Raw genomic sequence first — 25,957 nt, 5'->3', positions numbered from 1 at the left:
AGGAACCTACAGCGGCAATGTTGGTCTTGCCATTACCCAGGCTATGATGTTAACCGGCATGGTACAATATGGTCTACGCCAGTTGGGCGAATCTTTCCAGCAAATGACTAGCGTTGAGCGAATTTTGGCCTACACTAAACTGGAGCAAGTCGAAAAGAATGAAAACAAACTTAAGCCCCATAACTGGCCACAATCTGGCAAAATCGAATATCGCAATGTCTCATATCGACACAAAGAAAATGGAAAAAAGGTTTTACAAAACTTGAACTTTGAGGTAGAGTCTGGTTCGAAAGTAGGCATAGTGGGACGTACAGGCGCTGGAAAGACCTCAATGTTATCCTCACTGTTTAGATTATATGATGTCCAAGGACAAATCAAAATAGATGGTCAAGATTGTGCCGACATTGATTTGCACCAATTACGCTCCAGCATTGCGGTGATACCTCAGGAGCCGGTGTTATTTAAAGGAACCATAAGATACAATTTGGATCCATTCCAGCAGCAAGGAAATGACGACAGCAAACTGTCGGAAGCTTTATACAAAGTGAGAACACACAATGCAAACCCGTTAGAATATCAAAAAAAAATATATATTTCACATTTCTCTCTTTAAGGTTGGCCTCGGCGCAACCTTAGCTCTTGACTCTGAGGTAGCCGAATCTGGCAGTAACCTGAGTATTGGACAACGCCAGCTGCTCTGCTTAGCCCGTGCCATTTTGCGTGAAAATAAGATTCTAGTCTTAGATGAAGCCACTGCCAATGTTGATGAAACGTAGGTTAACAAGACAAGAAAAAGGTTGGGACTCCAATCCATTAATTCTCCTCTAAATTTTTCTTTAGCACTGATTCAGAAATTCAAAAAACAATTCGCACCCATTTCAAAACATGCACTGTTCTAACCATTGCCCATCGCTTGAAGACGGTTATGGACTCTGACCGTATACTAGTATTAGATGCTGGCAAGCCAATGGAGTATGATGTTCCCTATGTACTTTTGCAAAATCCCAGAGGCTTTTTGCGTCAAATGGTTAATGCTACTGGTGATGGATCTGCAGTATTATACCAAATCGCAGAGGAAGCCTATAAGAAATCTTAAAAACATGACAATTTCGCATCAGTTTTCCAAATTTACTTACATTAACGATATTATATGCAATATCGGATTCGGATTACTGATCCGAAAACGCCAATTAAAATAAAATATGTTGGCAAAAAAGTAAAAAAAATTATGTGTTTTTATGTTTAGCTAAAATATGTACAATTTCAAACTAAGGCCAAGGTGTGATACTATGTACAGTTTGCGATAGCGACATTTTATTTTGGAGATGGCAACTACTTACACATTTCAAAGATTTTAATACCGCTATTCACAAAACCTAACGAAGTTTTGAATTGTAAAGCATACTTTCAGGAGCAAATTGTTTTAATCTTTCAGAATATTTGCTATCGATAAATATGATTAATATCGCACGTTTTTTTTTAATATTTGTTTTGTTATGATTCAAATTCAAAATAATGATTTGCTATCATGTAGACATTTACAGCCACATTCAAAAAACTTGCAAATTTGAAATAGGGTTATTTGACCGATTTCCTTTAAGAACTTTTAGTAAACCTATTTTAAGACTTCATAAAGTTTTGTGAATAAGGCCGTTGGGTTTTCCGGAAAGGAAATGTGCATACAAATGAAATTGAGTTACATTGCAGCTCTAAAGTATAGTTGTTACAAAAATAGGTAGTGAAAAATTTATAGACAGTGAGAAACCCAGCCTAAATATGTCGCGAAAATCGAACGTAGACAAAAAGCTGATACGTTCTCATGGCGAAACAATTGTACAACACTCACAAATCATATGGTGCAATCCGCCATCTTGTCATCAAGCTGATCGACATTTCGTTTGTTTCTCTTTTGAGTCGAGCTCAATGATCGGAGATTTTCTTTGCATATGGAAAAGGAAAGCCAGAGATGGAAACACACGTCTTTGGTTAGAAGACTTTTCAACCATATTAGGTGTGATGGCTTCAAGGGCCTTGCGTTGCTATGATGTATTTGAATCGTATTTCTTGCGAAAACTCCTCTATGGTACAATTAACGCATGAACCACACTCGATAACTCCATCTATTAGCTGTACTTTACCAATGCATGTGTTTTCGTGTAATGACAGACTTTTTTTGCGACAATTACATCACTTCCATGGTGCGCATGATTCTGTGCATTTATTGGAAATTGTATCGATGGCTTCGAACGCTAGGCAACGGCAACGTCTCCCGCTGTTGCCTCGTGTGCCCGCTAACAGCTAATCGCGTGAGACCACCTTTTTAAATCTATATTTCTACTACGTTTACGTGAGTAAATAACAATTTGCCAATGAATCCTAAAGTATGAACACCCCTTCATAGATAAAAATCAAGGCCTACTTTGACAGACGTCATTTACTGCTGACTACTGTTTACATTCTCGCACGTGTAGTTTTAGCTATTTAGATACCCTTATCACAACAATTACAATTTTGCAATCTTGTACATTTAATTAATTCGCACATTTCGTTGCAAATTGGAGCGATTCCCTGACCATACTATATTTAACAGCAAGAATTGTAGATACTGTCAAAAAATGTCTGAAAATGAGCCGGTCTCTGCCTTTGGGGCTTTTCAGGCGACAAGATTGCTGTCAGAGTCCAAAAAGAAGTCTAAAAAGCAGTCCAAGGAAAGGTCAGCTAATGGCGTTAGCAATGGGAAAAGAAACACACAGGCGGCAGCTGATGCAGTGGCAAGAAAACACAATGAAAGCCAAAAAGCAAAAAAATCAGTTAAATCAAACAAACTAGAACAGATAGCCCAAATGAAGGAGTCGCTAAAACACAACCAAAATAAAAATAAATCGAAGAAAAATAAGCATAAGGGGGATAAATCCAACATGGAGGAACAGATGTTGGCTGCATCAACGAACAAAATGACCAAAGCGGAACAGAACAAGAAACAAAAGCTTGAAAGCTATCTCGCCAGACAAATGGAAAAGGATCAAGATAATAGCTCAGATGATGATTTCAACAGTGATGAAGACGGAAATGGTGTTGAGTACTTGGAATCTTATGAATGCTCCAATGAAAATACCATTGACGATAGTGGCAACAATGGGGCTGGGTTTTGGGGAGGTGATCCAGAAACAGATGGCACAGTGAATGGTAAAAACAAAAGAAAACGTAAAAATTCTGAAACAACCTTACAAAATAAAACTACCAAAGCAGTTTCTGTTAAAAAATCGAAGAAGACCGAAGAGCAAAAGGGCCTTAAGTCCGATGAACTCCAAGTAGAACAAAACAAACATAAAAAGTCTTTGCCTACTTTTAAAGAAAAATACCCAACACCCAAATCGGAATCTAAAAAGGTTCCCATAACATCTTCAGATGTTAAACTGGAACCCTTGTCCCCTCCCAATAACATAGGCAAAGTCAGCAGCATAGATGAAGGCAAGCGAGCTTTTCAGTGGCTGCTTAATCCCTTATCTGTTGATGAATTCATGGACAAGTATTGGGAAGCCAAAGCTTGTCTTATTAAGCGCAAACAATCAAATTACTTTTCTCATTTAATATCTTTTGAAGCTATCGACAAGATGTTGATTAAAAATCATGTCGAGTTCACCAAAAATCTTGATGTTACCTCCTATGTAAATGGTGAGTTATCTCATGTTAATATATGTGTGCCACATACTAATCTCCTGCTTTTAGGAATACGCGAAACTTTAAACCCTGAGGGCCGTGCTATGCCTCCTGTTGTCTGGGATTTTTATGGTCAAGGCTGTAGCATACGCTTATTGAATCCGCAAACATTTTTACCCGAACTTTATACTTTGAATACGACCATGCAGGAGTACTTTCACTGCCTGGTGGGAGCCAATGCTTATTTAACGCCACCAAATAGTCAAGGTTTTGCTCCTCACTACGATGACATCGAAGCCTTTGTTATACAAATAGAGGGACGCAAGCGATGGAGGCTTTATAAACCACGAACATCGGCTGAAATACTACCACGTGAATCATCGCAAAATTTCACACAAAAGGAAATTGGCAAACCCATTTTAGAGGAGGTAATTTTCCCTATATCTTTGATAGGAAAAATAAAACCAAATTTCTTTGTGCCTTTAGGTTTTGGAGCCCGGCGATGTTTTGTATTTCCCTCGTGGAACCATACATCAGGCATCTACTGAACCTGGCTACCATTCTTTACATATAACACTGAGTGTTTACCAGAAACAATCATACGCTGATTTGTTTGAAAAAATGTTTCCATTGATGCTTAAAAAGGCCATATCTGGCAGCGTTGATATGCGCAGAGGACTTCCTCTTACAACTTGGCAAAATGCTGGTATTGCATTTAGCGAAAACGATACAAAAGACCGTGCCAATTTGGTGGAGAAAGTAAAGCAACTTTTACACAGAAGTATTAAAGAGTTGCCTTTAATGGATATTCTGGATGCCGCTGTTGATCAAGTAGCCAAAAAATTCCAACACGAGGCTTTGCCTCCAGAGATCTTGCCATACGAGAAGGCACGAACTGTTTTTGGTTCCCGTAATCATACGAATGAGAGAGGGGAATGTGTTTGCGATTATGACATCGATGAGCGCACTAATGTCCGTTTACTAAGGGCAAACATAATGCGTTTGGTGGATGAAGAGGAAAAGATTCGGATATATTATTACTTGGACAATTCCAAAGAGTACTGCGAGTACGAGCCCAATTTTATAGAAATAGAAGCTATGGAAGCAGCAAGTGTGGAAGTATTAATCAAGTCATATCCGGCCTACATAGGCGTTTCCCAATTACCTTTGCCCAGTGATGATCAGAAAATTAATCTAGTAACAGCTCTGTGGGAACGTGGTTTACTTATGATGGAGAAACCATTCAAATAAATTATTCCAGTTCAAAAAAATTAGCTTCTAAGACTTTGTTCCTTTTTTGTTTGAAATAACATTTGTTTTATTTGTGAAAATAAATTCCTCGCCTTGATGAATTTCTTATATATCTTGCATGTATCCAGCGCAAGACCAAAGTCCTGACAATACAATGGCTTTTCAGTACTGAGTAGTGGGAACGGCAGCTCCGTCACATCTAGGAGAAGTCCCCTGAACATACCAAGTTACCTAGGATTGGTGAATAGTACCAACTTAATCTTTCGGGGGTTTACGTCAAGCCCATTGGCTTATTTTGGCAGTATACTATATGCACTTTGAACGGCCACACATCATGATGACAACGTCATCCTCGTAGCCAACAAACCTTAACCGTCATTTTCAAATGACCTGAAAATCCCTCAGATATTCAAGAGCCAAAAAGGGGTACACAACCCCACATTGTGGTGATTAAGCTCTTACCACAATCTTCCTATTTGAGCCATACGTTAATTATCCCGCCTATCAACATCAGCATTCACTTGGTAGCTATCTACAGCTACAACAACCTAATGAAAACTATTTAAACCTGCCATCTTGGTGGTTTTGTGGGTAAAACCTCTGGAGCTAATTGGAATTTTAAACATTTTTAAAAATGCGTTTTCTTGCTGGACAGTCAAAAATTAATAAACTTCTTTCTTCTTGCTCTGATTTTTTATGTCGAGGCAAATCGAATTTTATTCGCCCTGTTTACAAATGTTGACATATCCCAAAGTTCCCAAGAAAGATGCTTTGTTGTAGCAATTCGCCGATGCGGCCACCTAATACGCCTTGCCGACGCCGTTAACATTTAATTGACAGCTCTGTTTTCTAAAACAGCTGTTCAATTTGTACAATTCTCAAAATCTTTGCTCCTTGCACAACAATATTTTTGGTAATTTCCTATTTTCTTCTGAAACTATGCGTCTTACAAACATTTTGTTGAAAAAAGTCAAAAGCAAGTAGGTATTTGTGTTTACGCCATTGATTTTTGATAATAATTATGTAGTATTTCATTTACGAAATGTTATTTCAATTCGCAGGCGTATTATGGTTGTGGTAGAAAGTGTGGTCAGTGGCCACAAATTTAATGCCGTTCGCGACAGATTATCGGATAAATTGGAATGCATACGCTTTGATCCGTACAGTAAGTATTATTATGTAGGCATAAATTACTAACAAACCTACTATGCACTAATAGGATTGCGGCTTTGGCATGTTTTTGCATTTCCATTAAAAGTGTTATGAAATAAAATCAGAAGCTTAGTCAAATCGCACTTTTAGACTTGTAAGGCCGAAGTTTTAGGATTGGAAGAAGAAAAAGTTACACGGTACACTATGGAGCTATGTGAATCATGTTTGATGCTATTTGGGATCGCAGAATCTTTAATAAGTGTCGCAGAGTTAATTGAAAATTGCAGGTAGTGGAATGGGGCGCGTCCACAGGTTGCGGATAGTGGAATGCTTCATATGGCGTAGCTGCAATTGTAGTCGCGGACAATCAGCGGTATCGAGCAAATAGTCTCAGTGAGAGGTCGGGTGGCAACGGCGCTTGCTTAAATACTGGCCATCATGTACCTGCGGCGATAGGTCAATAGACCGGAACGAGCTTGCTCACCTATAGGAGCTAGACGAGGATCGCCACATCTACATGTAGACATGTGGCGACAACAACAACACAGGCTAGAGCTTTGAGGTTCGATCTGTGCGATGTTCATTGTCCACAGGTTGCGGATAGTGGAATGCTCCATACGGAGTAGCTGCAAGCGCAGTCGCGGACAATCAGCGTGACGAGCGAAGAGTCTCAGTGAGAGGCCGGGTGGCAACGGCACACTGAGTGCCTATGATGCTCGATACGACAAGGCGAGTTATTGACGCCTTTAAATAACCAATGGCCATCATGTTCCCGCGGCGATCGGTCGATAGACCGGAACGAGCTTGCTCACATAAACAAAAATGTGACTACAACAACAACATTGTCAAAATAACGGGCCTAATCTTATGTACCCTCTACCATGGATAGCATTTGTGAAGTTTTTAGTAAGGATTCTTTTTGAACTAGAAACTGTATTTGCAAAAGAATTACTTCCTGTGGGAGCTCAATAAGTCAAATCGAGATATAGGTTTATATGCTCTCTCATGCTATAGATCGAAGCGGGCCAACTTGGCACGCACATTGCAACTTGTACGTCCTTCATCGGCAAGGGCTGCGCTTCAGTGTACAACACACTGCTACAACAAAAAGAACTGCTATACTGTTGGAGCTATATCAGGTTATTGGACAATTCGGGAAGTGCAAATGGGAGATCGGTTTTTATGGGAGCTACATCAGGTTATAGACGAGTTCAGCCCATACTTGGCAAATATATTAAAGGTTATAGGAGAAATCATTGTGATTTCAGCCAAATCTGATAATAATTGCGTTTTTAGAGGCTCAGTAAGTTAAATCGGTCGATCGGTTTATATGGGAGCTACATCAAGTTAATGACCTATTTGAACCGTATTTGGAACGGCTGTTGGAAGACATAGATGTCAAATCTGAAGATCCGTTTATATGGCAGTTACATATATCAGATTTTCGCGCCTAACAGATATCGGCACTTAGGTGGAGACACAATAGCAGACATGAACCAACTTAGGGGAGTGGTATTGAAAAGAATAAAGGATTTTGTAAGTAGCACGGAATTCCTCACATAAAATTTTCTTTTTAGAGGTTACTTTATAGTTTTTAGAGCGCACAACAAGCCGATTACTGGCTTAGGTGTATATCCATAGTGGCATGGGGCGGATCTTTTCAACCTAACCTAACCTAACATATTTCAGATTATGGACTGATTTAGTTATTGCAACACAACTTGTGCAAAATTTTAGCAATTCAGATAAGTATTGCGCCCTCAAGATGGTCAAGAAGTCAAGATCCATGATAGGTTTATATGGTAGCTATATCAGGTTATGAAACGATTTGCACCATGCTTTGTACAAAGTTACACTAATAATAAGTATTTATGCAAATTTTAAAGAGCTTAGCTTTACTCCTTCGAAAGTTAACGTGTTTACGACAGACGGATGGACATGGCTAGATTGATTTCAAATATCATAACGATCAGGAGTATACATATTTTTGCGGTCTTGGACGAATATTTCGAGTTGTTATAAACGGAATGACAGAATTAGTATACCCCCATCCTATGGTGGAGGATGTAAAAATAATTAAAACAAATAAAAATGTGCTAAGTGCGGCCTGGGCGAATCTGGACAACCTACCACTATAGGTTCTGCTAAAAATTTACTCAAATGAACTTAGTTGAGAGTCATAGGTGTGCCCTAAGTCAAATTTCTGCCAAATCATGCAAAAATTGAAGCTTCTAGGGGCCGTATAAGACTAATCGGGAGATCGGTTTAGAAGCTATATCAGGTTATAGATCGATTTGGACAATACTTACCATGGATGTTGTTCTGTCTTAGTCAATTAAAAGTAAATAACCATGAATGTTGGATGCCATAATAAACCGCTAAGAAAAATATTTCAGCCAAATCGGCTGAAACAAACAATTGCGGCTTCTAGGGCCTCAAGCAGTCAAAGCAAGAGATCGGTTTATATGAGAGCTTGTATCCAAATCTGAACCGATATCGCCTTTTTGCACTCTCTAATGTACTGCATCAATAAGAAGCATCTGTGCAACATTTCCAGCGGCTAGCTGTACGCGACCGTTATCGCGATTTCCACACTTCCCCACACGGACGAACATGGCTAGACCGGCTTAGAATTTCTTCCTATGGTGGAGGGTATAACAAATTATCAAAAGATACTTATTTTTTCAAAAGGAAAAGAAATATGTTATTTGACTATTGCCATTCGCTCCAAATAAGCCAGTGAAAGTCGATTGAAATACCTTTACCTAGGCGAGGTTTACGTAAGACTTAAGTCTACAATCATACTCACTAAGACGTTTTTATACCCACCACCATAGGACACCTAGCAATATTGATCTAGGACCCCATAAAGTATATATATATTCTTGATCGTCTTGACATTCTGAGTCGATATCACGATTGCGGTCGAACGCGTAAAGCTAGCCGCTTGAAATTTTCCACAGATACCTTATATTGATGTAGGTCGTTGGGGATTGCAAATAGGTCATATCGGTTCAGATTTGGATATAGCTCCCATATAAACCGATCTCACAATTTGACTTCTTGAGCTCCTGGAAGCCTCAATTTTCACCCGATTTGGCTAAAATTTTGCATGCGATGTTCTGTTACGACTTCCAACAAATATGCCAGCTACGGTCCGAATCGATCTATAACCTGATATAGTTCCCATATTAACCGATCTCCCGATTTGACTTCTTGAGCCCCTGGAAGCCTCAATTTTCATCCGATTTGGCTGTTATGACTCTCAAATTGCTCATAGTGTTCTGTTATGACTCTCAACAACTGTGCATTGTACGGTCCAAATCGGTCTATAACCAGATATAGCTTCCATATTTTAGCAGAAGCCATGGTGGTGGGTTCCCAAGATTCGGTTCGGCCGAACTTAGTACGCTTTTACTTGTTGTTCATTGCGAAACTAAAGTGAAACTTCTTTTGCCTACCAGTGCGGGCAGCCGCTGTCATGAGTTAAAACTTTAGTCAAATTAAGCATATCATTTTAATAAACGCTGTTATTTAAACCCAAAAAGATTCTTTGTGAGCTATTTATTTATTTTAAATTTTTTATCTAATACATGTGTTATTCTCCTTTTATTTGCAGTTCAACAGGATTGTGTATATCGGGAACGCAAGAAGATTCGAAGCGCTTAATTATTTTTCCATTTTTGTTTTCATAGTTCAAGAAAATATAAAACAAATTAAAAAAAGGTATGACATTTTTGGTTTTATCATATTGTAGCCAGATAAATTCTCATTTTGTAAACAGGAAAATTCTCTAAAAAAATGCCTTTAAATTCGGGGTTGCCTATATTTCTTAAATTTGTCCTTGTCTGGAATATAACATTCAAATGAATAAATTGACTTATATTGGTTGTTGTTGTTGTTGTAGTAGCAGTGTGTGGTACACTGAAGCGGCAGCCCTTGCCGATGAAGGAATTCATCGGGTCAATCCGGTACATACAACCGGCTGCCATGGGATTGACTTATATTGGTGATCTAATGCATGTACATTTTCCGATATGGGAAATATCCAAAATATGTGGAAATTTTTTAACATATTTTTTTATTCACCCGTTAATGACGAACAGGTAGATAAATACCCAAAAATAGAGCTGTCTTAGAAAAATTCTATCTCGAGTTAGGAATGAGGTATCCTAATGGAATTTGGATTGGCGTAAAGTGAACGAATGAAACCAGTAAGGCAATGCAAAAGTCGGGCGGAGCTGACTATTTAATATGCTACACCACCGAATCTACGCAATACTTTTAATATATAGCACTTATTTCCAAATCTAGTCAGACTTTACAGCCTTAAAAGTCGAAACGCATAAAAGATATATATATAGAAACTTTACCTAAATCTGGTTCGATTTTGATGACTTTTTTGCATGTAGTGCGACGTCAAATAAAACAGCTGCAAAATTTTGTAAGAATGGGACCATATATAATGGGAGCTATATATAAATCTAATCCGATTCTGATGAAATTTTGCATACATCCTAGGACTTCAAAAAAAACTCTTCATGCCAAATTTGGTAATGATCAAACTAAAATTGTGCCTTCTACAGCCTTAAAAGACCATATTGGATTAAAGATATATATGGAAGCTATATATAAATCTTATCCGATTCTGATGAAATTTTCCGCACATATTGGGACGTCACAAAAAGCACTTCGTGCCGAATTCGGTAACGATCGGACCAAAAGTGTGCCTTCTACAGCCTTAATAGGCCAAATCGGATGAAAGTTATATATAGGATTTATATCTAAATCTGAACCGATTTTAATTTCGCACACGTATTAACACGTCACACGATACATCTCATGCTGAATTTGGTAAAGATCGGACAAAAATTGTGGCTCCTACAGTTTTAAAAAATCATTTTCTTAATTTTTAATGAGCAATTAGTTTTTCTTCAATAAATGCTCATTAAATATTAAGAAAATGATTTGTGTTGTTGTAAAAACAAAGCGACTTAGCTAATATATATATATATATATTTTTTTTTAGTTTGGGATATATTTTTTTTAATTCATTTCAAAATTTTAAAATTTTTTAAACATATTTTTTACAAAAAATTTTTAAACAAATTTTAAAAAATTACTACATCAATATAAATGCTCTACATAATGAGTGAGTATATGAAATTTCATCAAAATCGGACAAGGTAATCGAGGTTCAGGAGTTAAAAGGTTAAACAAAAAAAGAGGTGCCGTATGATTAATGAACTTGCCATATTGCTAATACGCCCTGCACTACGTGCCAAGTTTTTAAAAATGACATTTCAATGAGTGCTGTCAAAAGTAATAGGCTTGTCGCCCTAAATTTATTTTTTTATTCACCACCATGGGATGGGGGCATACTAATGTAGTCATTTCATTTCTAACACCTCGAAATATTGATCTAGGACCCCATAAAGTATACATATATTCTTGATTGTCTCGACATTCTGAGTAGAACTAGCCATGTCCATCCGTCCGTCTGTCGAAATCACGATAGCGGTCGAAGGCGTAAAGCTAATCGCTTGAAATTTTGCACTGATACTTAATATTGGTGTAGGTTGTTGGGGATTGGAAATGGGTCAAACAAAGTGGCTTAGGAAATAAAAAGAAACATTTAATAAACAAATTAAATTTCTTTTGCCACGTCAATATGTCAATAATGAATATATGAAATTTCATCAAAATCTGAGAAGGCAATCGAGAGTCACGCGTTAATGGGTTAAATTTTTTATGGTTTTCCCCATCATTATAGCCGCAATTCTGAGTCTGATCTGAGCCTACGAAAAGGTGGTGATCGCTAAAATAGGATTTTCTTTTGAAACAAACAAATAAGAACAAGTTAAAATATGCAAAGTTCGGTGTGGCCGAATCTTGGGATGTGCCTATTTTCTATCAAACCAAGCCAAAATTAAAGCTTCTGGGAAACGAACAAGGATAATTGAGATATCTGTTTATATGGGAGATATGTCAGGTTATAGACCGTTTTGATTTTCTTTTGAAACAAACAAATAAGAACAAGTTAAAATATGCAAAGTTCGGTGTGGCCGAATCTTGGGATGTGCCTATTTTCTATCAAACCAAGCCAAAATTAAAGCTTCTGGGAAACGAACAAGGATAATTGAGATATCTGTTTATATGGGAGATATGTCAGGTTATAGACCGTTTTGATTTTCTTTTGAAACAAACAAATCAGAACAAGTTGAAACATGCTAAGTTCGGTCTGGCCGAATCTTGGGATGAACCACTTTTCTGCCAAACCAGCAAAAACAAAAGCTTCTGGGAACCGAACAAGGATAATCGAGATATTGGTTTGTATGGGAGCTATATCGGGTTATGAACCGATTTGAAGGGTACTTCGTACGGCTACGTGCAAAATTTTAGCCAAATCGGACAAAAATTGCGGCTTCCAGGGGTCACGATGTCAAATCGGAAGATCGATTTATATGGAAGCTATATCAGGCCATAGACCGATTTGAACCATACTTGGCACTTTTGTAAGAAGTTCGAACAGAAAACTCCGTGCAAATTTTGATCCAAATCGAATAAAAATTGCGGTTTGTAGGGGCTCAAGAAGTCAAGTCGAAGGACCACTTTAAATGAGAGCTATATCTAAGTATCAAACGATTTGGCCCATTTGCAATCCCCAACGACCTACATCAATAAGAAGTATCAGTGGAAAATTTTAACGGCTAGCTTAACGCATTCGACCGCTATCGTGATTTCGACAGACAGACGGACATGGCTAGATCAACTCAGAATGTCGAGATGATATTTTCGGAGATCAATATTACGAGGTGTAACAAACGAAACGACTAGATTAGTATACCCTATGATGGTGGGTACAGAAACGATTCGCCCCTATTCTATCTTCGTCTATTTACAGAACTTAAATATCCCACTAAAAGTTAATTACTAAAGGACATTTGGTCTATGGATTTTAATAACCCACCAATATGACTTTAACCGAAATTTTAAGTCTTTTTATACAAAATTTGCTTTTCGATTATTGTTTGTATTTTGTTCTTATTTCAAAAGCAAACATTTATTTTTATCTTTGTATTAAAAACAAAAAAAAAGTTGTTGCGGATATTTTTGCATTTAAAGTTCTGTTGAAACCAATTGGATTTACTACAGCGTTAGCAAGAGGAATGTTTCCATAGCGTTAAAAACTTCCCAACTGAATGTGAGTACCTTATTTGAATGAATACTGGAATGCCTTACTTCATCCTCATCAAAATGTGTTACATATTCACCTGCATGTGTTAAAATTATTTCGTTTCGTAATGATTATAACGCTCTCTAGACGTGTCGAAACGGAACAAGATCTTCCCTTATCGCTAATTGCATGTCCACAAAAGCTTAACAAAGTAAATAAATTAAAAAATTTCGTGGCATTTTAAATTAGGCCTTCAGCATCAGTACCAGGATTAAAAACACAGAAGGATGTTAGGTGCAAACGGCGATAAAGACGAGCATGCACAGTACACATTTCGACTTTCAACTGTACAGTTACAATTTATGAATATTTTCAGTTTTGGCACCGACTCCGTAAAAGCTTTACTGCTTGACAACAACTATATTCCGGAATCTATGTTTAAAAATTTAGAGTTTAATAGCTTGATGTCAGGATATATTTGCCAAAAACCAGAAGTGAATAAACCCCACGAACATTAACTGCCAAAACTACTAACTATTGTCACCCGATTTGTTTGCCAAATCTTTAGCTGTTTTATTTTTTATCTTTATCTCGAATCATCCTCCATTATTTTTTTTTGAATATTTTGAACGTTTTATTCAAGATTCATCATTTGAAAGGAAATGATTCCAAAAAGGGCTTGATTAAGTCTCTAGGCGTTCTCTGAAGGGAGAAAAATCCTGTTGACATATGGCAAAGCTGTAAGGGGCACATGGTGTAAAATTGCGGCCTAATCGGGCTAAAATTGATCTCTCTATGGGCTCAAGAAGTCTAATCGGGAGATCGGTTTATATAGCATCTATATCTAAGCGAAGACCGATTTGGCCCATTGACGGCCCCAACATAGCCACATCAATGAGAAGTATCTATGAAACATGTCGAAAAGTTGGCTTTCCTTGTTCGAGAGTTAGCATGCTTTTGGACAGACAGATTATCCTTTGGTGGAAGATAAAAGAAGTAACAAGTAAAAGCGTGCTAAATTCGGCCGTGCCGAATCTTAGGAACATACCTCCATGGTGGCGGTTCTGCTCAATTTAAACTAAATAAATTTAGTTGAAGGGCATACTTTTATTCTACATACCGAACTCCTGTCAAACCAGCAAAAACTAAAGCTTCTAGGAACCGAACAAGGATGATCGAGAGACCGGTTAACATGGGAGCTATATCAGGTTAAAGACTGATTTGGACTGTATTTGGCACAGTTTGGACTGTATTTAGCATCGCATGCAAAATTTCAGCCAAATCGGACAAAAATAGAAGCTCAAGAAGTCAAATCGAGAGATCGGTTTATGTGGGATCTATATCAAGTTATAGACCGATATGGACCGTACTTGGCACAGTTGTTGAAAGTCATAAAAACACAACATGCTCAATTTCAGCCAAATCGAAAAGAATTGCAAATCAAAAAGACAAATCGGAAGATCGGTTTATATGGGAGCTATATCATATGGGTTATATGGGAGCTATAGTCCGAATCGGACTATACTTGGCACAGTTGTTGGAAGTCATAACAGAACACTACACACAAAATTTCAGCCAAATCGGACAGAAATTGCGGCTTGTAAGGGCTCAAGAAGTCAAATCGGGAGATCGGTTTATATGGGAGCTATATCAAGTTATAGACCGATTCGGACTGTACTTGGCACAGTTGTTGGAAGTCATAACAGAACACCAGACGCAAAATTTCAGCCAAATCGGACAAAAATTGCGCTTAATCAATTAATTTTTTAATTGAAAATGGCGGAAATTTTAACAGGGACTGTAATTAAAAAAATCATATTAAATTAAAAAATAATTATTAAAAAAATTTTTTAACTGAAAACGATTTTATTTCCATTTAAATTTTTTTTATATATTTTTTCTGTGTAGTCTGAATGCTGAGTACCGCTTTAACCTGACATAATCTATACGTTTAGAATCTCATATGATTATTGAGAGACTATCTTGTCTTTAATCTCATGTATCTTATTCCCAATACCAATGTTTCATACTCTGTCCCTTCCATTATATGGTAAAACTTGTAAAATTGGTTGACTTCAACAGCCAAGCCATTACCCTTAAACCACCTTAACCCCTAAGCAGCCTTCAATACACTAAACCAGGTCTTGCCATCTTTTCAATGTAGCTATCCTTGGTATTTAAAACACACACACACACACACACACATTTCAATTGCTGTTACGAAAAGCTTTTTACCTTTAATGAAGTTAACTTAATCGAATTAAAGCTTTTGCAGGAATCAGGAAAAAAATCTAATTATCTTTGGGCAATGGTGGCACTTACACGATTTAGCGTAAAACAATTTTCGCGCTTTCTCCCTATTTTTCACTTTCATCAAGAACATATCAATGGCCTTAAGAAGCCTTATAATGAAAAGAATCATGGATTTGGGCCAGTAGTAGTCAATGCCAAGGTGTCCCAACCTTAGATAAAGGAAGAAATGAACTAAAGCACATTTGACACATAACTTTTAAGTCGAAAATCAATTGAAACCTTAGTTTTTGCTTGGCCAAGAATAAAATGTGTGGGTGGGTGGATGTGTGTGTGTGTGTGTGTGCGGACACGGAAAAGAAATTGTGGCAAGCAACAAAATGCCAAGGTACAAACCTTCAATTTTGTGGCTAAACCTCAGAACAATGCGGTTGTTGGTGGTTCTTGCATAAGGCCTTTGCTATACTTGTGGGCCTGGGTGGGTGGCTGACATGATGTTGATGTTTTGCCGGTGTCATTTGCTGCTATTGTATTCTCATTAGTCTGTAAGTCACTGGGATGATTATTGCTATATGTGAGCAGCAAGCGAGTTGTCTGATGTGCATGTGCAATGATATTGCAATGGGCATAGGGGGAGGAGTGGAGTATTTGACAATGACCTAAATTACTTTTTGAATTGTATTCACGGCTATGCCAAATTGCCAAATCTAGTTTGGTCACATCTCCAGTTGTTTGCAAAAAGTTTTAGGAAGCTGAGTCTGGTAAAAGTTAAGGAAATTCGCGTTGTTGATTAACTATATTCCAGCGAAAACCTCAGGACATTTCTCAATGGGAGCTATGTCCTAACTAAGTGCTTTGGTAGCCGAATTCTCGTTGGTGGTAGCCTTTATTTGTCCCTTCACTGGTATGACAATGAACCGCAAACTGCTTAAGTGAATTTGCAACGGACTGCCATTATTCTCTAGTCTACCTCCCAACTAATGGTGCGGACAATTTGGAGTCCCGTTACGGGATAGCTGTGAGCAACACACAGGCTGGAACTTTGAGGTCCGATCTGTGTGGTGTTCATCGCTGTCACGAAAAGCTTAGCCGCGAACTACCAAGCTACGGAGTAGCTGCAACCGCAGTCGCGGACAATCAGCGGTATTGAGCGGAAAGTCGCGAAAGATGCCAAGCGGCACCGGCTCTTGCATAAATACTGAGTGGCTATGATGCTCGATATGACAAGGCGATTTATTGTCGCCTTTATATAGCCGTAGTGCAGAGGTTAGCATGTCCGCCTATGATGCTGAACGCCTTGGTTCGAATCCTGGCAAGGCCATCAGACAAAATTTTCCCCTCCTAATGCTGGCAACATTTTTGTAAGGTATTGTGCCATGTAAAACTTCTCTCTAAAGAGGTGTCGCATTGCGGCACGCCGTTCGGACTCGGCTATAAAAAGGAGGCCCCTTATCATTGAGCTTAAACGTGAATCGGACTACACTCATTGATATGTGAGAAGTTTGCCTCTGTTCCTTAGTGGAATGTTCATGGTCGAAATTTGTATTTGTATATAAACAATGGCCACCCTGTTCCTGCGGCGAAAGGTCCTTTGGACCGGAACGGGCACAAAGAAATGTGGCTTCAACAACAACACAGCAATTGTGAGTATTTTAGACATTTGGAAATTTCGTATAAAATTCCTCTGCTAAAAGTTTGGTTCTAGCAGCAAATAGTAACCATTAAGATCTTTGTAAATCTATGAACTTGTGACGCTACCCTCGCAAAACCATACATTTTCTATAATCCTGTTACTGGCTTGGCACTGAATAGTGCATTTCCGTATGCCTCCACATTTTGGGCGGCCAAAATGCAGCCACATTCAACGTGCGTTTCTTGTACGGTTCCTGACGGGCAATCCATTTCCCCTTTTTCCAAACCATATCATTAAAATGTATAGGAAATGTCCGAATGGTAGAGCAGCCGCGTATGTGTATGACATATGTTAGTGGGGTCAGATGTTGTTGCTCCCGCTGACTTATTTATATAAGCCACGTATGTGTGTTTGGTTGTGTATACCTCTGTTATTCGAATTGTCAGAGACATTCACAAATGCGAGCTAATGATTTTATTCATGTTCTGCATTTAGTTTGAAATGATGTAGTCAGTCTAATGTTGAACTTTTCTGAAGGTTTACAAATGTGAGTGGTTGTATTTAAGAAGTTTTCTTTAGCAGCTGAACAGTTTTAACGAACTACGTAAAGGTAGCATGCTTTTAGTTGGAGTTGAAATGCGTTTTTAATGATGAAAACAGTATGGGAATGTTGGAGCCGTTAGAGAAGTAATAGCCATTAGTTCTTACAAAGGATTATCGTTGAGCCTTTTTAAAAACAAAAACAATCAATTTTGATGTCCATACTGTTACATCATATCTGATTTCCATTAGATTTTTGGTAGCTGGGTGAAGCCACAAAAATTGCATTTTATGGAATTTAACTTTTGTTTTTTGGTATTAGTAGCAGTAGAAAAAAACATGGTTTACAACAAATAGGTCTATAAAATTTGCGGACACATTTCTCTTTCCTTAATTCCTTTCACTGAGGTCATTTGCATTTAAACTTGCCTTATACTAAAGAGACTACTAATCATATACCAAGAACAAAGAAAATTAGCATTAATTTGTAATTGGATTTGAAATTGTTGTAGGTAAATTAAATTAGAATTCGAAACGCGAATGGTCAGCACATGCACTCTAACATGTTTCTTTGCAACGGGTTTTCGAACAGCTAGTTACCATCATTAGCTAGGTGTACCCCGCCCGCACTGCTGCGCCTTCATTAGCAACACGCGAAATATATGTTTCTTACTTACTACCATATGTTTCGTTCAAGTTTGTTCCCATATTAGCTTATTGAAGACTTTTACAAGATATCTTATAATTATTTCTTTGTTTATATAACTCTAACTATATACTATATTTTCTAGAGGTATACCTATTTCATACATTAAATGATCTGAGGTCAAGCACATCCCATTTATAAAATCGCTACCTATTTGTGAGTAATCCATTAACCTTTCAGCGTCCCCAAATAAGAGGATAAAAATCGAGATCTAAACTCATAGTACTACAAACTAACTTAAAACTAAAAATCCTACACTAAAAACAACATAAAAATAACAACAAAATAAGGCAATTCACTGAAAAACAATTTACAAAGAAATAAAATAATAAAACAAAACCATCCATCAATCCAAAGCTATTGAGTAGACTTGTATACAGGGTCATTAAAATCCTGTCTCCCATATCTTCTCTGACAATACATTAGTCTAGCACTATCATCAAAAAGCATTTTGGGGGGACGTGGGGGGAGGACCTTATCGTCAGCTCTTAGGCTATCACAATATTGGCGGGTCGGGTAGAAGGCACAAACAATCGCGTTCGAATGTGTTACTACCATATGTATCTCCCCAGTACCATTTGTTTATCTATTACCAAATACCTTTTATTGAACCTCATATGGCTATGATTGACAAGTAATCACATTTTGAGAGGTGTTTTGGGGAAACCTCCTTTGAATTAAACTTAAATGTTTACACCATATTCGTAATCTGCTCCCGAGTATCTTTCGTTTGAGTCCCATATTATCATGTTTATCTAGTATGCACATTTGCGACAGTTTTAGGATTGGGCCGGCTCCCTTGGTAATTCCACCGAATTTCTAAAATTCGTTAAATTCGTATGTGGAATCGACTTCCGGCTAATGTCTTTCCACCGACATTGACGTTCAGAAATATCAATAAACGCTACTCTTTCCCTCTTTCCCCCCTCCAACCCTTAACTTTCCTAATTGCCAACGCAACGCACTTCATATATAGGGGACATCCCCTGCGTGTTGGTTACGTGAAAAAAAAAAAAAAACAAATATAGCCAATTGCTTTTTGGCGCTACTTTTGGGGCGGTTTTGGGCCTTGGGACGGCCCCTAGGTATCATATTCGTATTTTTCTCCCAAATATCTTTCTTTTGAGTACCATATTATCCTGATCGGTATACTTTTATTTTGGGCGGTACGGTACCTTGATACTTAGACCCAATTTTTAATATAATATTTGTATTCTACTCCCCAATACCTTTCATTTGAGTCCCACGTTGCCCGGATCGGTGCACTTTTGAATTTGGGTTCTACTTTTGGGCCTTGGGGCGACCCCCTAGGTATTTGTACCCAATTTTTTTTAATATCATATTCATTTCATATATCTCTCACAAATACCTTTCTTTTGAGTCCCATATTATTCCGATCGATACGCATTTATTTTGGGACGTACCTTTGGGCCTGGAGTGACCCCCTTTGGTAGTTAGACCCAATTTTTAATAACATATTTGTATTCTACTCCCGAATACCTTTTATTTGAGTCTCACATTGTCCGTATCGGTCCATTTTTTGTTTTTGGCGGCGCTGTTGGGGTAAGGTGGAGGTTCTGCCCCGCTTCAGATATCACCAAATATAGTCTATTGCTACTTCCAAACCAACCTACACAATCTGCGAAAATTTCAAGAAAATCGGTTCAGCCATTTTCGAGTTTGTTCGGAACAAACAAACACAGATTCTTTTTATACCCTCCACCATAGGATGAGGGGGTATACAAATTTCGTCATTCGGCTTGTAACACCTCGAAATTTGCGTCTAAGACCCCATAATGTATATATATTCTTGATCGTCATGACATTTTAAGTCGATCTAGCCATGTCCGTCCGTCTGTCTGTCGAAAGCAAGCTAACTTTCGAAGGGATAAAGCTAGTCGTTTGAAATTTTGCACAAATACTTCTTATTAGTGTAGGTCAGTTGGTCTTGAATTCTTGAGCTTCTAAAGGGCGCAATTCTCATCCGATTTGGCTGCACGTGATGTTTTGGTATCACTTCCGACAACTGTGCCAGGTAAATCGGTTGATAATCTGATTTCGTTGTCATATAAAACGATATGGGGTCTTGACTTCTAGAGTGCTCAATTCTTATCCGATTTGGCTGAAATTTTGCATGAAGTGTTCTGGTGTGACTCCCATCAACTGTGTCAAGTATAGTCTAGATCAGTTCATAACCTGATATAGCCGCCATATAAATCTATCTCCCGATTAGTCTTCTTGAGCCTCTAGAGGGCGCAATTCCTATCCTATTTTAGTGAAATTTAGCATGACATGTTTCGGTATGACTTCCAACAACTGTGCTAAGCATGGTTTAAATCGGTCCATAAGCTAATATAGCTACCATATAAACCGATCTTGGTTGTTGACTTCTTGAGCTTCTAGAGGGCGCAGTTCTTATCCGATTTGGACGAAATTTTGCGTGAAGAGTTTTGTTTTGACTTCCAACAACTGCATCGAGTATGGTCTAAATCAGTCCAAATCCTGATATAGCCGTGATATAAACCGATCTCCCGATTAGACTTCTTGGGCTTCTAGAGGACTTGCGCCCCCTTCTTATCGAATATGGTTGAAATTTTGCATATGTCGTGACTTCCGTATGACTTCCAACAACGGTTCCAAATATGGTCTAAATCGGTATATAACCTGATATAGCTACCATATAAACCGATCTCCCAGTTTGATTTTTTGAGCCTCTGGAGGGCGCAATTATTACTCGATTTGCCTGAAATTTTGGGGTGGTGTTTTTCCATTTGAAAATACAATATCACTCAAAGAACTTAATTTTTCTATATATATTCGAACCGGATAGGTGAATCGCTAAAAATACATCAGTTTGGTTTCAATTATCCGTAATTTTCAGTTAAGCGTAGTTCGGATAAGTGATGTAAGTTTCCTCTAATTTGATGTATGACACGGTCAAATAGCTTTAGCCGTTTCAGAGATATGGGTCGCCGAAGTCCTTTTTATCCGCTAGTAATATTGCATTAGGTGTTCTATTTGACGTCCCAATATATGTGCAAAATTTCATTAAAATCGGATTAAATTTAGATATAGTCCCCATATATATGGAATATGAGGAATCAAAATGGGTTACAATCCAATTTCAGCCTCATATTCAATATATATGGAATACTAGCCAAATAACCACCAATTGAGATATTCAAAATTTTGAGGCTCCAGTAGCACGTTGTTACATCTTCCAATCGTGCTCAAATTTTGGGAATCTTAAAATCTAACAACATGAAATCTTAAAGGGGGGTGCCGCCAAAAAAAAAATTAAAACCATCCTGGTGAACATATTGTATCGAAAATTTTGGATTTTAATCTACTTCAAAGGGGGTTTTCACGTTTAGAAAGCCGTTATTTACGCATTATCAATATATCGATAACAAAACTTTATCGAAATTGTCTTGACCATTGACACTAAATTCCGTTTTAATGCTCAAATCCATTATCAGTTCAAGTGTGAAAACCTTTAAACAGCTTTAGTACAGTCAAAGACCCAAAATCAAAACAAAATAGGTAGCATACATAATTAGCAGGCAGTAACGACGTCATTGCTGACAGTTGGTCAATGCTTTTTTTTCGCGTAAAGCTAAGGTGAAAGTTTAGACTTTAAGGAACATCACAATATGTGTTAGCTCGCTCTTTCAACATACACACATGCTACCACTCATGCATTGGCTGGAAAACCTTCACAAGATGTTGGGAGTGTATAAAAAAGCATAACAGCCACAATGACTGTTAAGGTCAATGTAAAGTTGAAAACAACTGTTCAGGGATAATGGAAAATAAGCGATAACAGAATAGAATAATTTAGGTATTTTTCAGTGTTTTTGTCACGACATACACGAGTACTTATCTCCTTTGGGTTTTGAGAAAAAGTCACGTTTCCTATGTTGTTGGAGGACAAAACAGGGAAACGGACAATAATAGCAGAGCTTAGCCTATGACAATGACAACAGCCACAACGTGGACAAGTGACGCCGTTAAAAACAACGCCAACATGAAACGCGTATGTAAGCCAGGGAATACACATGGTAAACCTAAAGAATTTGGTGTGTAAAGGAAATAAGGAAAACACTTCAACTGAAAGTGAAAAAGCTTCGAAATCTACAGAAGCTTTTACTCTTTGGGCTTCTGAGTTCTCAGCATTTACACAAAGAAGAGAATTTTACGTTACGTAAAGAGAACGTGAGTGCCTAATTGAAGAGGCCTTAGTGCTCAGGTGGTCACCTAGAATGGATTCAGTTCTTGTTCAACATTCATACGCAGCGCAGTTCGAAAAAATACTGAAAAATCTCTAGGGCAAACGGAAGATTTTTGTACGGAAGAAACAGCTATCGGATGAAAACTAAATGAAATCAGTGCAAAAATACCAAAAACCAAATGGTTAAAACGGAAAAAGTAAATAATGGCAAAGAATTTTTAGTATTTTGTGAAATTCCCTTTGGAAAAGAGTGCAATGAACCAACCACAAGTCCGAATCATTGAAAATTTTCTTCTTTAGCCAATAGCATCCTTAAATATGTCGACTACATACTTTAAGGCGTTGTTTGGTTAGGAATTTTTGTGCCCGAAAAAAGACCTGTCTGTTCCCGAAAAACGTGTTTTTCCGGTTACTTTCACAAAAGTTCTTTTGTTTTATTTTACGATTTTCTGTTGCCTTTATTCCCTTTTATTCCTGTTGGCAGCCATGAAAGCTGAAGCTTTTTTCCCTTGTTCCCTTTGCGTGTTTGGAGTTTTGCTTTGTGTTGCTGTGGCTGGCTAACTCATAGGCTGGTAGACTGCTGCTGCTGCTGCATGTGCCTGTTGTTACAATACGTGTGTGTACGGTTTTGCTGGTGTTTTTGGGGACATATTTTTAGCACAACAATTTGCATACATTTAGGCGCGCAGGACTAAAATGTACCCTACTTATCCCCCAGGAAAGCAAACAACAAAAATGGGGAGAAAATGAAAAAAAAAAACAAAAGAAAATATCAAAAACAAAGTGTCACTGGAATGAAGTAAAACAAAATGCTATGCTAGTGTGTCCTGCTATGTGTAAAGACCTTTATAAGAGACTTTAAGGCAGAATCTCATTGTTTGCAATGTGTAAATCCTTGGAAATGAGCCCCTATTGGAAACAATTCAAATAAATATATTGTGGGCAAAAATTTTAAAATGAAATTTGTAATAAATAAGGAAGAAAAACATTTTTGTAATCTGCACAAACCAAGTAAAAATGTGCTAAGTCCTGCCGGGCTGAATCTTGGGAACCCATCACCATGGATTCTGCTACAAATTTACTCATATGAAGTCATAATAAAACACCATGTGCAAATTTTCAACCAAATAGCATAACAATTCCGGCTTCTAAGGGCTGAAATGTCAAACCAGGAGATCGGTATATAGGGGAGCTATATCTGATTATATACCGATTTGGATCGAACTTGGCACGATTGTTGTAAGTCGTAATAAAACATTCTCTGTGAAATTTCAACCAAATCGGAAGAAGAAGTCTAATAAAGAGATCGGTTTATATGAGAGCTATATTTAAATCTGAGCCGATATGTACATTTGCAATTACCAACGACCTACATAAATAAAAATTATATTTGTAAAATTTCAAGCGCATATCTTAATTCGTTCGAACGCTATCGTGATTTCGATTGACTGTAAGACGGACGGATGGATGTACAAAGCTAGATCAACTCCGAATATCAAGACGATCAAGAATATAAATACTTTTAAGGTATTTAGGTCGACTGGGATTGTAAATGGGTCATATCGGTCCATGTTTTGATATAGTTGTCATATAAACCGATCTGGGATCTTGACCTCTTGAGCCACTAGAAGGCGCATTTCTTTTCCGATTTGGCTGAAATTGTACATGACGTGCTTTGTAATGACTTCCAACAACTGTGTTGAGAATGGTTCAAATCGGTCCATAACCTGATATAGCTGCAATATTAACCGATTTGGGGTCTGGACTTCTTGAATCACTAGAGGTCGCAATAATTATCCGATTTGGCTGAAATATTGCATGTGGTGTTTTGTTATGACTTCCTGTAGCTGTGCTAAGTATGGTTCAAATCTGTTCATAATATGGTATAGCTGCCATATAAACCGATCTGGGGTCTTGATTTCTTGAGCCTCTACAGGTAGCAATTTCGATCCGATTTGGCGGAAATTTTGCATGACGTGTTTTGTTATGACTTCCAACAACAGTGCTATGAATGGTTCTGTTTTGGCCTTAAAAGCTGAAATCATTGGCCAGCTTGTTTTCGTAACAATAATTACGAGGGCGGTTCGGAAACTTCTTAGCCTATCAATGAAAGAGAATAGTTAGTTTTACAAAAATATTTTTATTTTTCCGTATAATCTCCTGAAACTTCCCTTGATTAAAATAGTTTTCCTCAAGGTCTTCAAAAAAATGGTTTACAACTGTAATTGCAACTTTATTTGAAGGAAAACGCTTGCCAGCAAGGATTTTTTTTTAGATTTGGGAACAGGTAAAAGCCACTGGCAGCTAAATCAGGAGAATTTGGTGGGTGGTCAAGCAAGTCGTACTTTAATTCGTTGATTTTAGCCATTTTTAAAACACTCTTGTGCGCTGGTGCGTTGTCTTGATGACAAATTATTTTTTTTTGTGTTGTAAGCCAAGACGTTTTTCTCGAGTTTGTACATTTATTTGATCTAAAAGGTTGCAATAGTAGTCTGAATTTATTGTTTTACGCTTTTGCAGATAGTCAATCAATGGACTCGATCATTTGGGATACCCATGATATTAGCTATTTCACGATTTCTTATTTATCGATCATTTAATACCATATCATGCACTTTGGCTACAATTTCTGTTGTTGTTGCTGTTTTTGGACGTCCACTACGTGGTTCATATTCAAAGCTTGTACGGCCATGTTTAAATTCAGCAACCCAATTTTTTACTGTTGCATATGAAGGAGCACTTTTACGTAACACATTCACAATATTATTATGAATTTCTTGCCCCGATAAACCTTTTTTATGTAAATATTTAATGACACCACGCATTTCTAATTTTTCCATTCTAAAAAAATCGCGGATGCGTCTTTTGTGAACACCTGTTGCTATATGAAGGAGTTGCCAGATCGAAACAAAATTTAATATGCGTTCATATTAAATTTTGAATATATTGTATACTGAGCAAATAACACTGTGGAACAGTCTCTGGTAGTGGGAAATTCCAACTTTGGGTGATAGTATGAGGTCAGAAGGGCAAAGATCAAAGAGGGTTCAAAGCTCTCAGACCAAATATTTTTAAGACGCTTTTATTAAAAATTTGATCGAAGACGGACCAGCCAGTCTCACAAATATAGCTTAAGTATAAGTGATTGGCTGTTGAGCAGGTATACAATGCTAGGTCCAGTTGAATTTACATGTTTTCTTTGAAAATGTGCATATTTTGTAATATATTTAACAAATTTGTCGATACTATCGATACTTTAGACAAGTTAAAGCGTGCTAAGTTCGGCCAGTCTAAATCTTGGGAGCCCACTACCATTGATTCTGTTTGTTGTTGTTGGAAGTCATAACAGAACACAAT

At 37.7% G+C, this 25,957-nt stretch overlaps 3 protein-coding genes across 7 annotated transcripts in view; all 3 read left to right on the top strand.

Moving 5' to 3' along the window:
* Window positions 1-1,111, top strand: part of LOC106091917 (probable multidrug resistance-associated protein lethal(2)03659) — a 32,427-nt gene extending 31,316 nt beyond the window's left edge. For all 4 annotated transcript variants that reach the window (XM_059366933.1, XM_059366932.1, XM_059366936.1 and 1 more), the window contains 3 exons: window positions 3-544; window positions 615-772; window positions 841-1,111. In XM_059366933.1, the coding sequence (XP_059222916.1) occupies window positions 3-544; window positions 615-772; window positions 841-1,096 (956 nt within the window). In that variant the 3' untranslated portion in view covers window positions 1,097-1,111. The remainder of the gene's footprint in view (window positions 1-2; window positions 545-614; window positions 773-840) is intronic.
* A 1,334-nt stretch (window positions 1,112-2,445) lies between these two features.
* On the top strand, window positions 2,446-5,021 carry LOC106091915 (bifunctional lysine-specific demethylase and histidyl-hydroxylase NO66). The gene is made up of 3 exons (XM_013258618.2): window positions 2,446-3,675; window positions 3,730-4,088; window positions 4,147-5,021. Exons 1-3 carry the CDS (start codon window positions 2,616-2,618, stop codon window positions 4,909-4,911), a joined length of 2,184 nt encoding a protein of 727 aa, XP_013114072.2. The 5' UTR covers window positions 2,446-2,615; the 3' UTR covers window positions 4,912-5,021.
* A 746-nt stretch (window positions 5,022-5,767) lies between these two features.
* LOC106091916 (large ribosomal subunit protein bL33m) lies at window positions 5,768-13,043 on the top strand. Of its 2 annotated transcripts, XR_001222065.2 has the most exons (4): window positions 5,768-5,891; window positions 5,973-6,076; window positions 9,683-9,789; window positions 12,968-13,043. XR_001222065.2 is itself a non-coding variant. In XM_013258619.2 (3 exons), the coding sequence occupies exons 1-3, from the start codon at window positions 5,851-5,853 to the stop codon at window positions 9,730-9,732; spliced, it is 195 nt and encodes a 64-aa protein (XP_013114073.1). In that variant the 5' UTR covers window positions 5,768-5,850; the 3' UTR covers window positions 9,733-9,792. The 2 variants fall into 2 exon arrangements, 1 of the variants encoding a protein (XP_013114073.1); XM_013258619.2 differs by lacking the exon at window positions 12,968-13,043 and having other exon boundaries at window positions 9,683-9,792.
* Window positions 13,044-25,957: the final 12,914 nt, after the last annotated feature.

The sequence above is a fragment of the Stomoxys calcitrans genome, chromosome 4 (genome assembly GCF_963082655.1).
Source record: "Stomoxys calcitrans chromosome 4, idStoCalc2.1, whole genome shotgun sequence".
Taxonomy (NCBI): Eukaryota; Metazoa; Arthropoda; class Insecta; order Diptera; family Muscidae; genus Stomoxys; species Stomoxys calcitrans.
The sequence above is the reverse complement of the archived record's forward strand: the minus strand, read 5'-3'. Positions and strand labels throughout refer to the sequence as shown.

Coding starts and splice junctions, on each gene's coding strand:
- LOC106091915 (XM_013258618.2), top strand. CDS start 2,616: ATGTCTGAAAATGAGCCGGTCTCTGCCTTTGGGGCTTTTCAGGCGACA. Junction 3,676..3,729: donor TGTTACCTCCTATGTAAATG/GTGAGTTATCTC, acceptor TCCTGCTTTTAG/GAATACGCGAAACTTTAAAC. Junction 4,089..4,146: donor GCAAACCCATTTTAGAGGAG/GTAATTTTCCCT, acceptor TTGTGCCTTTAG/GTTTTGGAGCCCGGCGATGT.
- LOC106091916 (XM_013258619.2), top strand. CDS start 5,851: ATGCGTCTTACAAACATTTTGTTGAAAAAAGTCAAAAGCAA. Junction 5,892..5,972: donor TTGAAAAAAGTCAAAAGCAA/GTAGGTATTTGT, acceptor TTCAATTCGCAG/GCGTATTATGGTTGTGGTAG. Junction 6,077..9,682: donor CATACGCTTTGATCCGTACA/GTAAGTATTATT, acceptor TTTTATTTGCAG/TTCAACAGGATTGTGTATAT.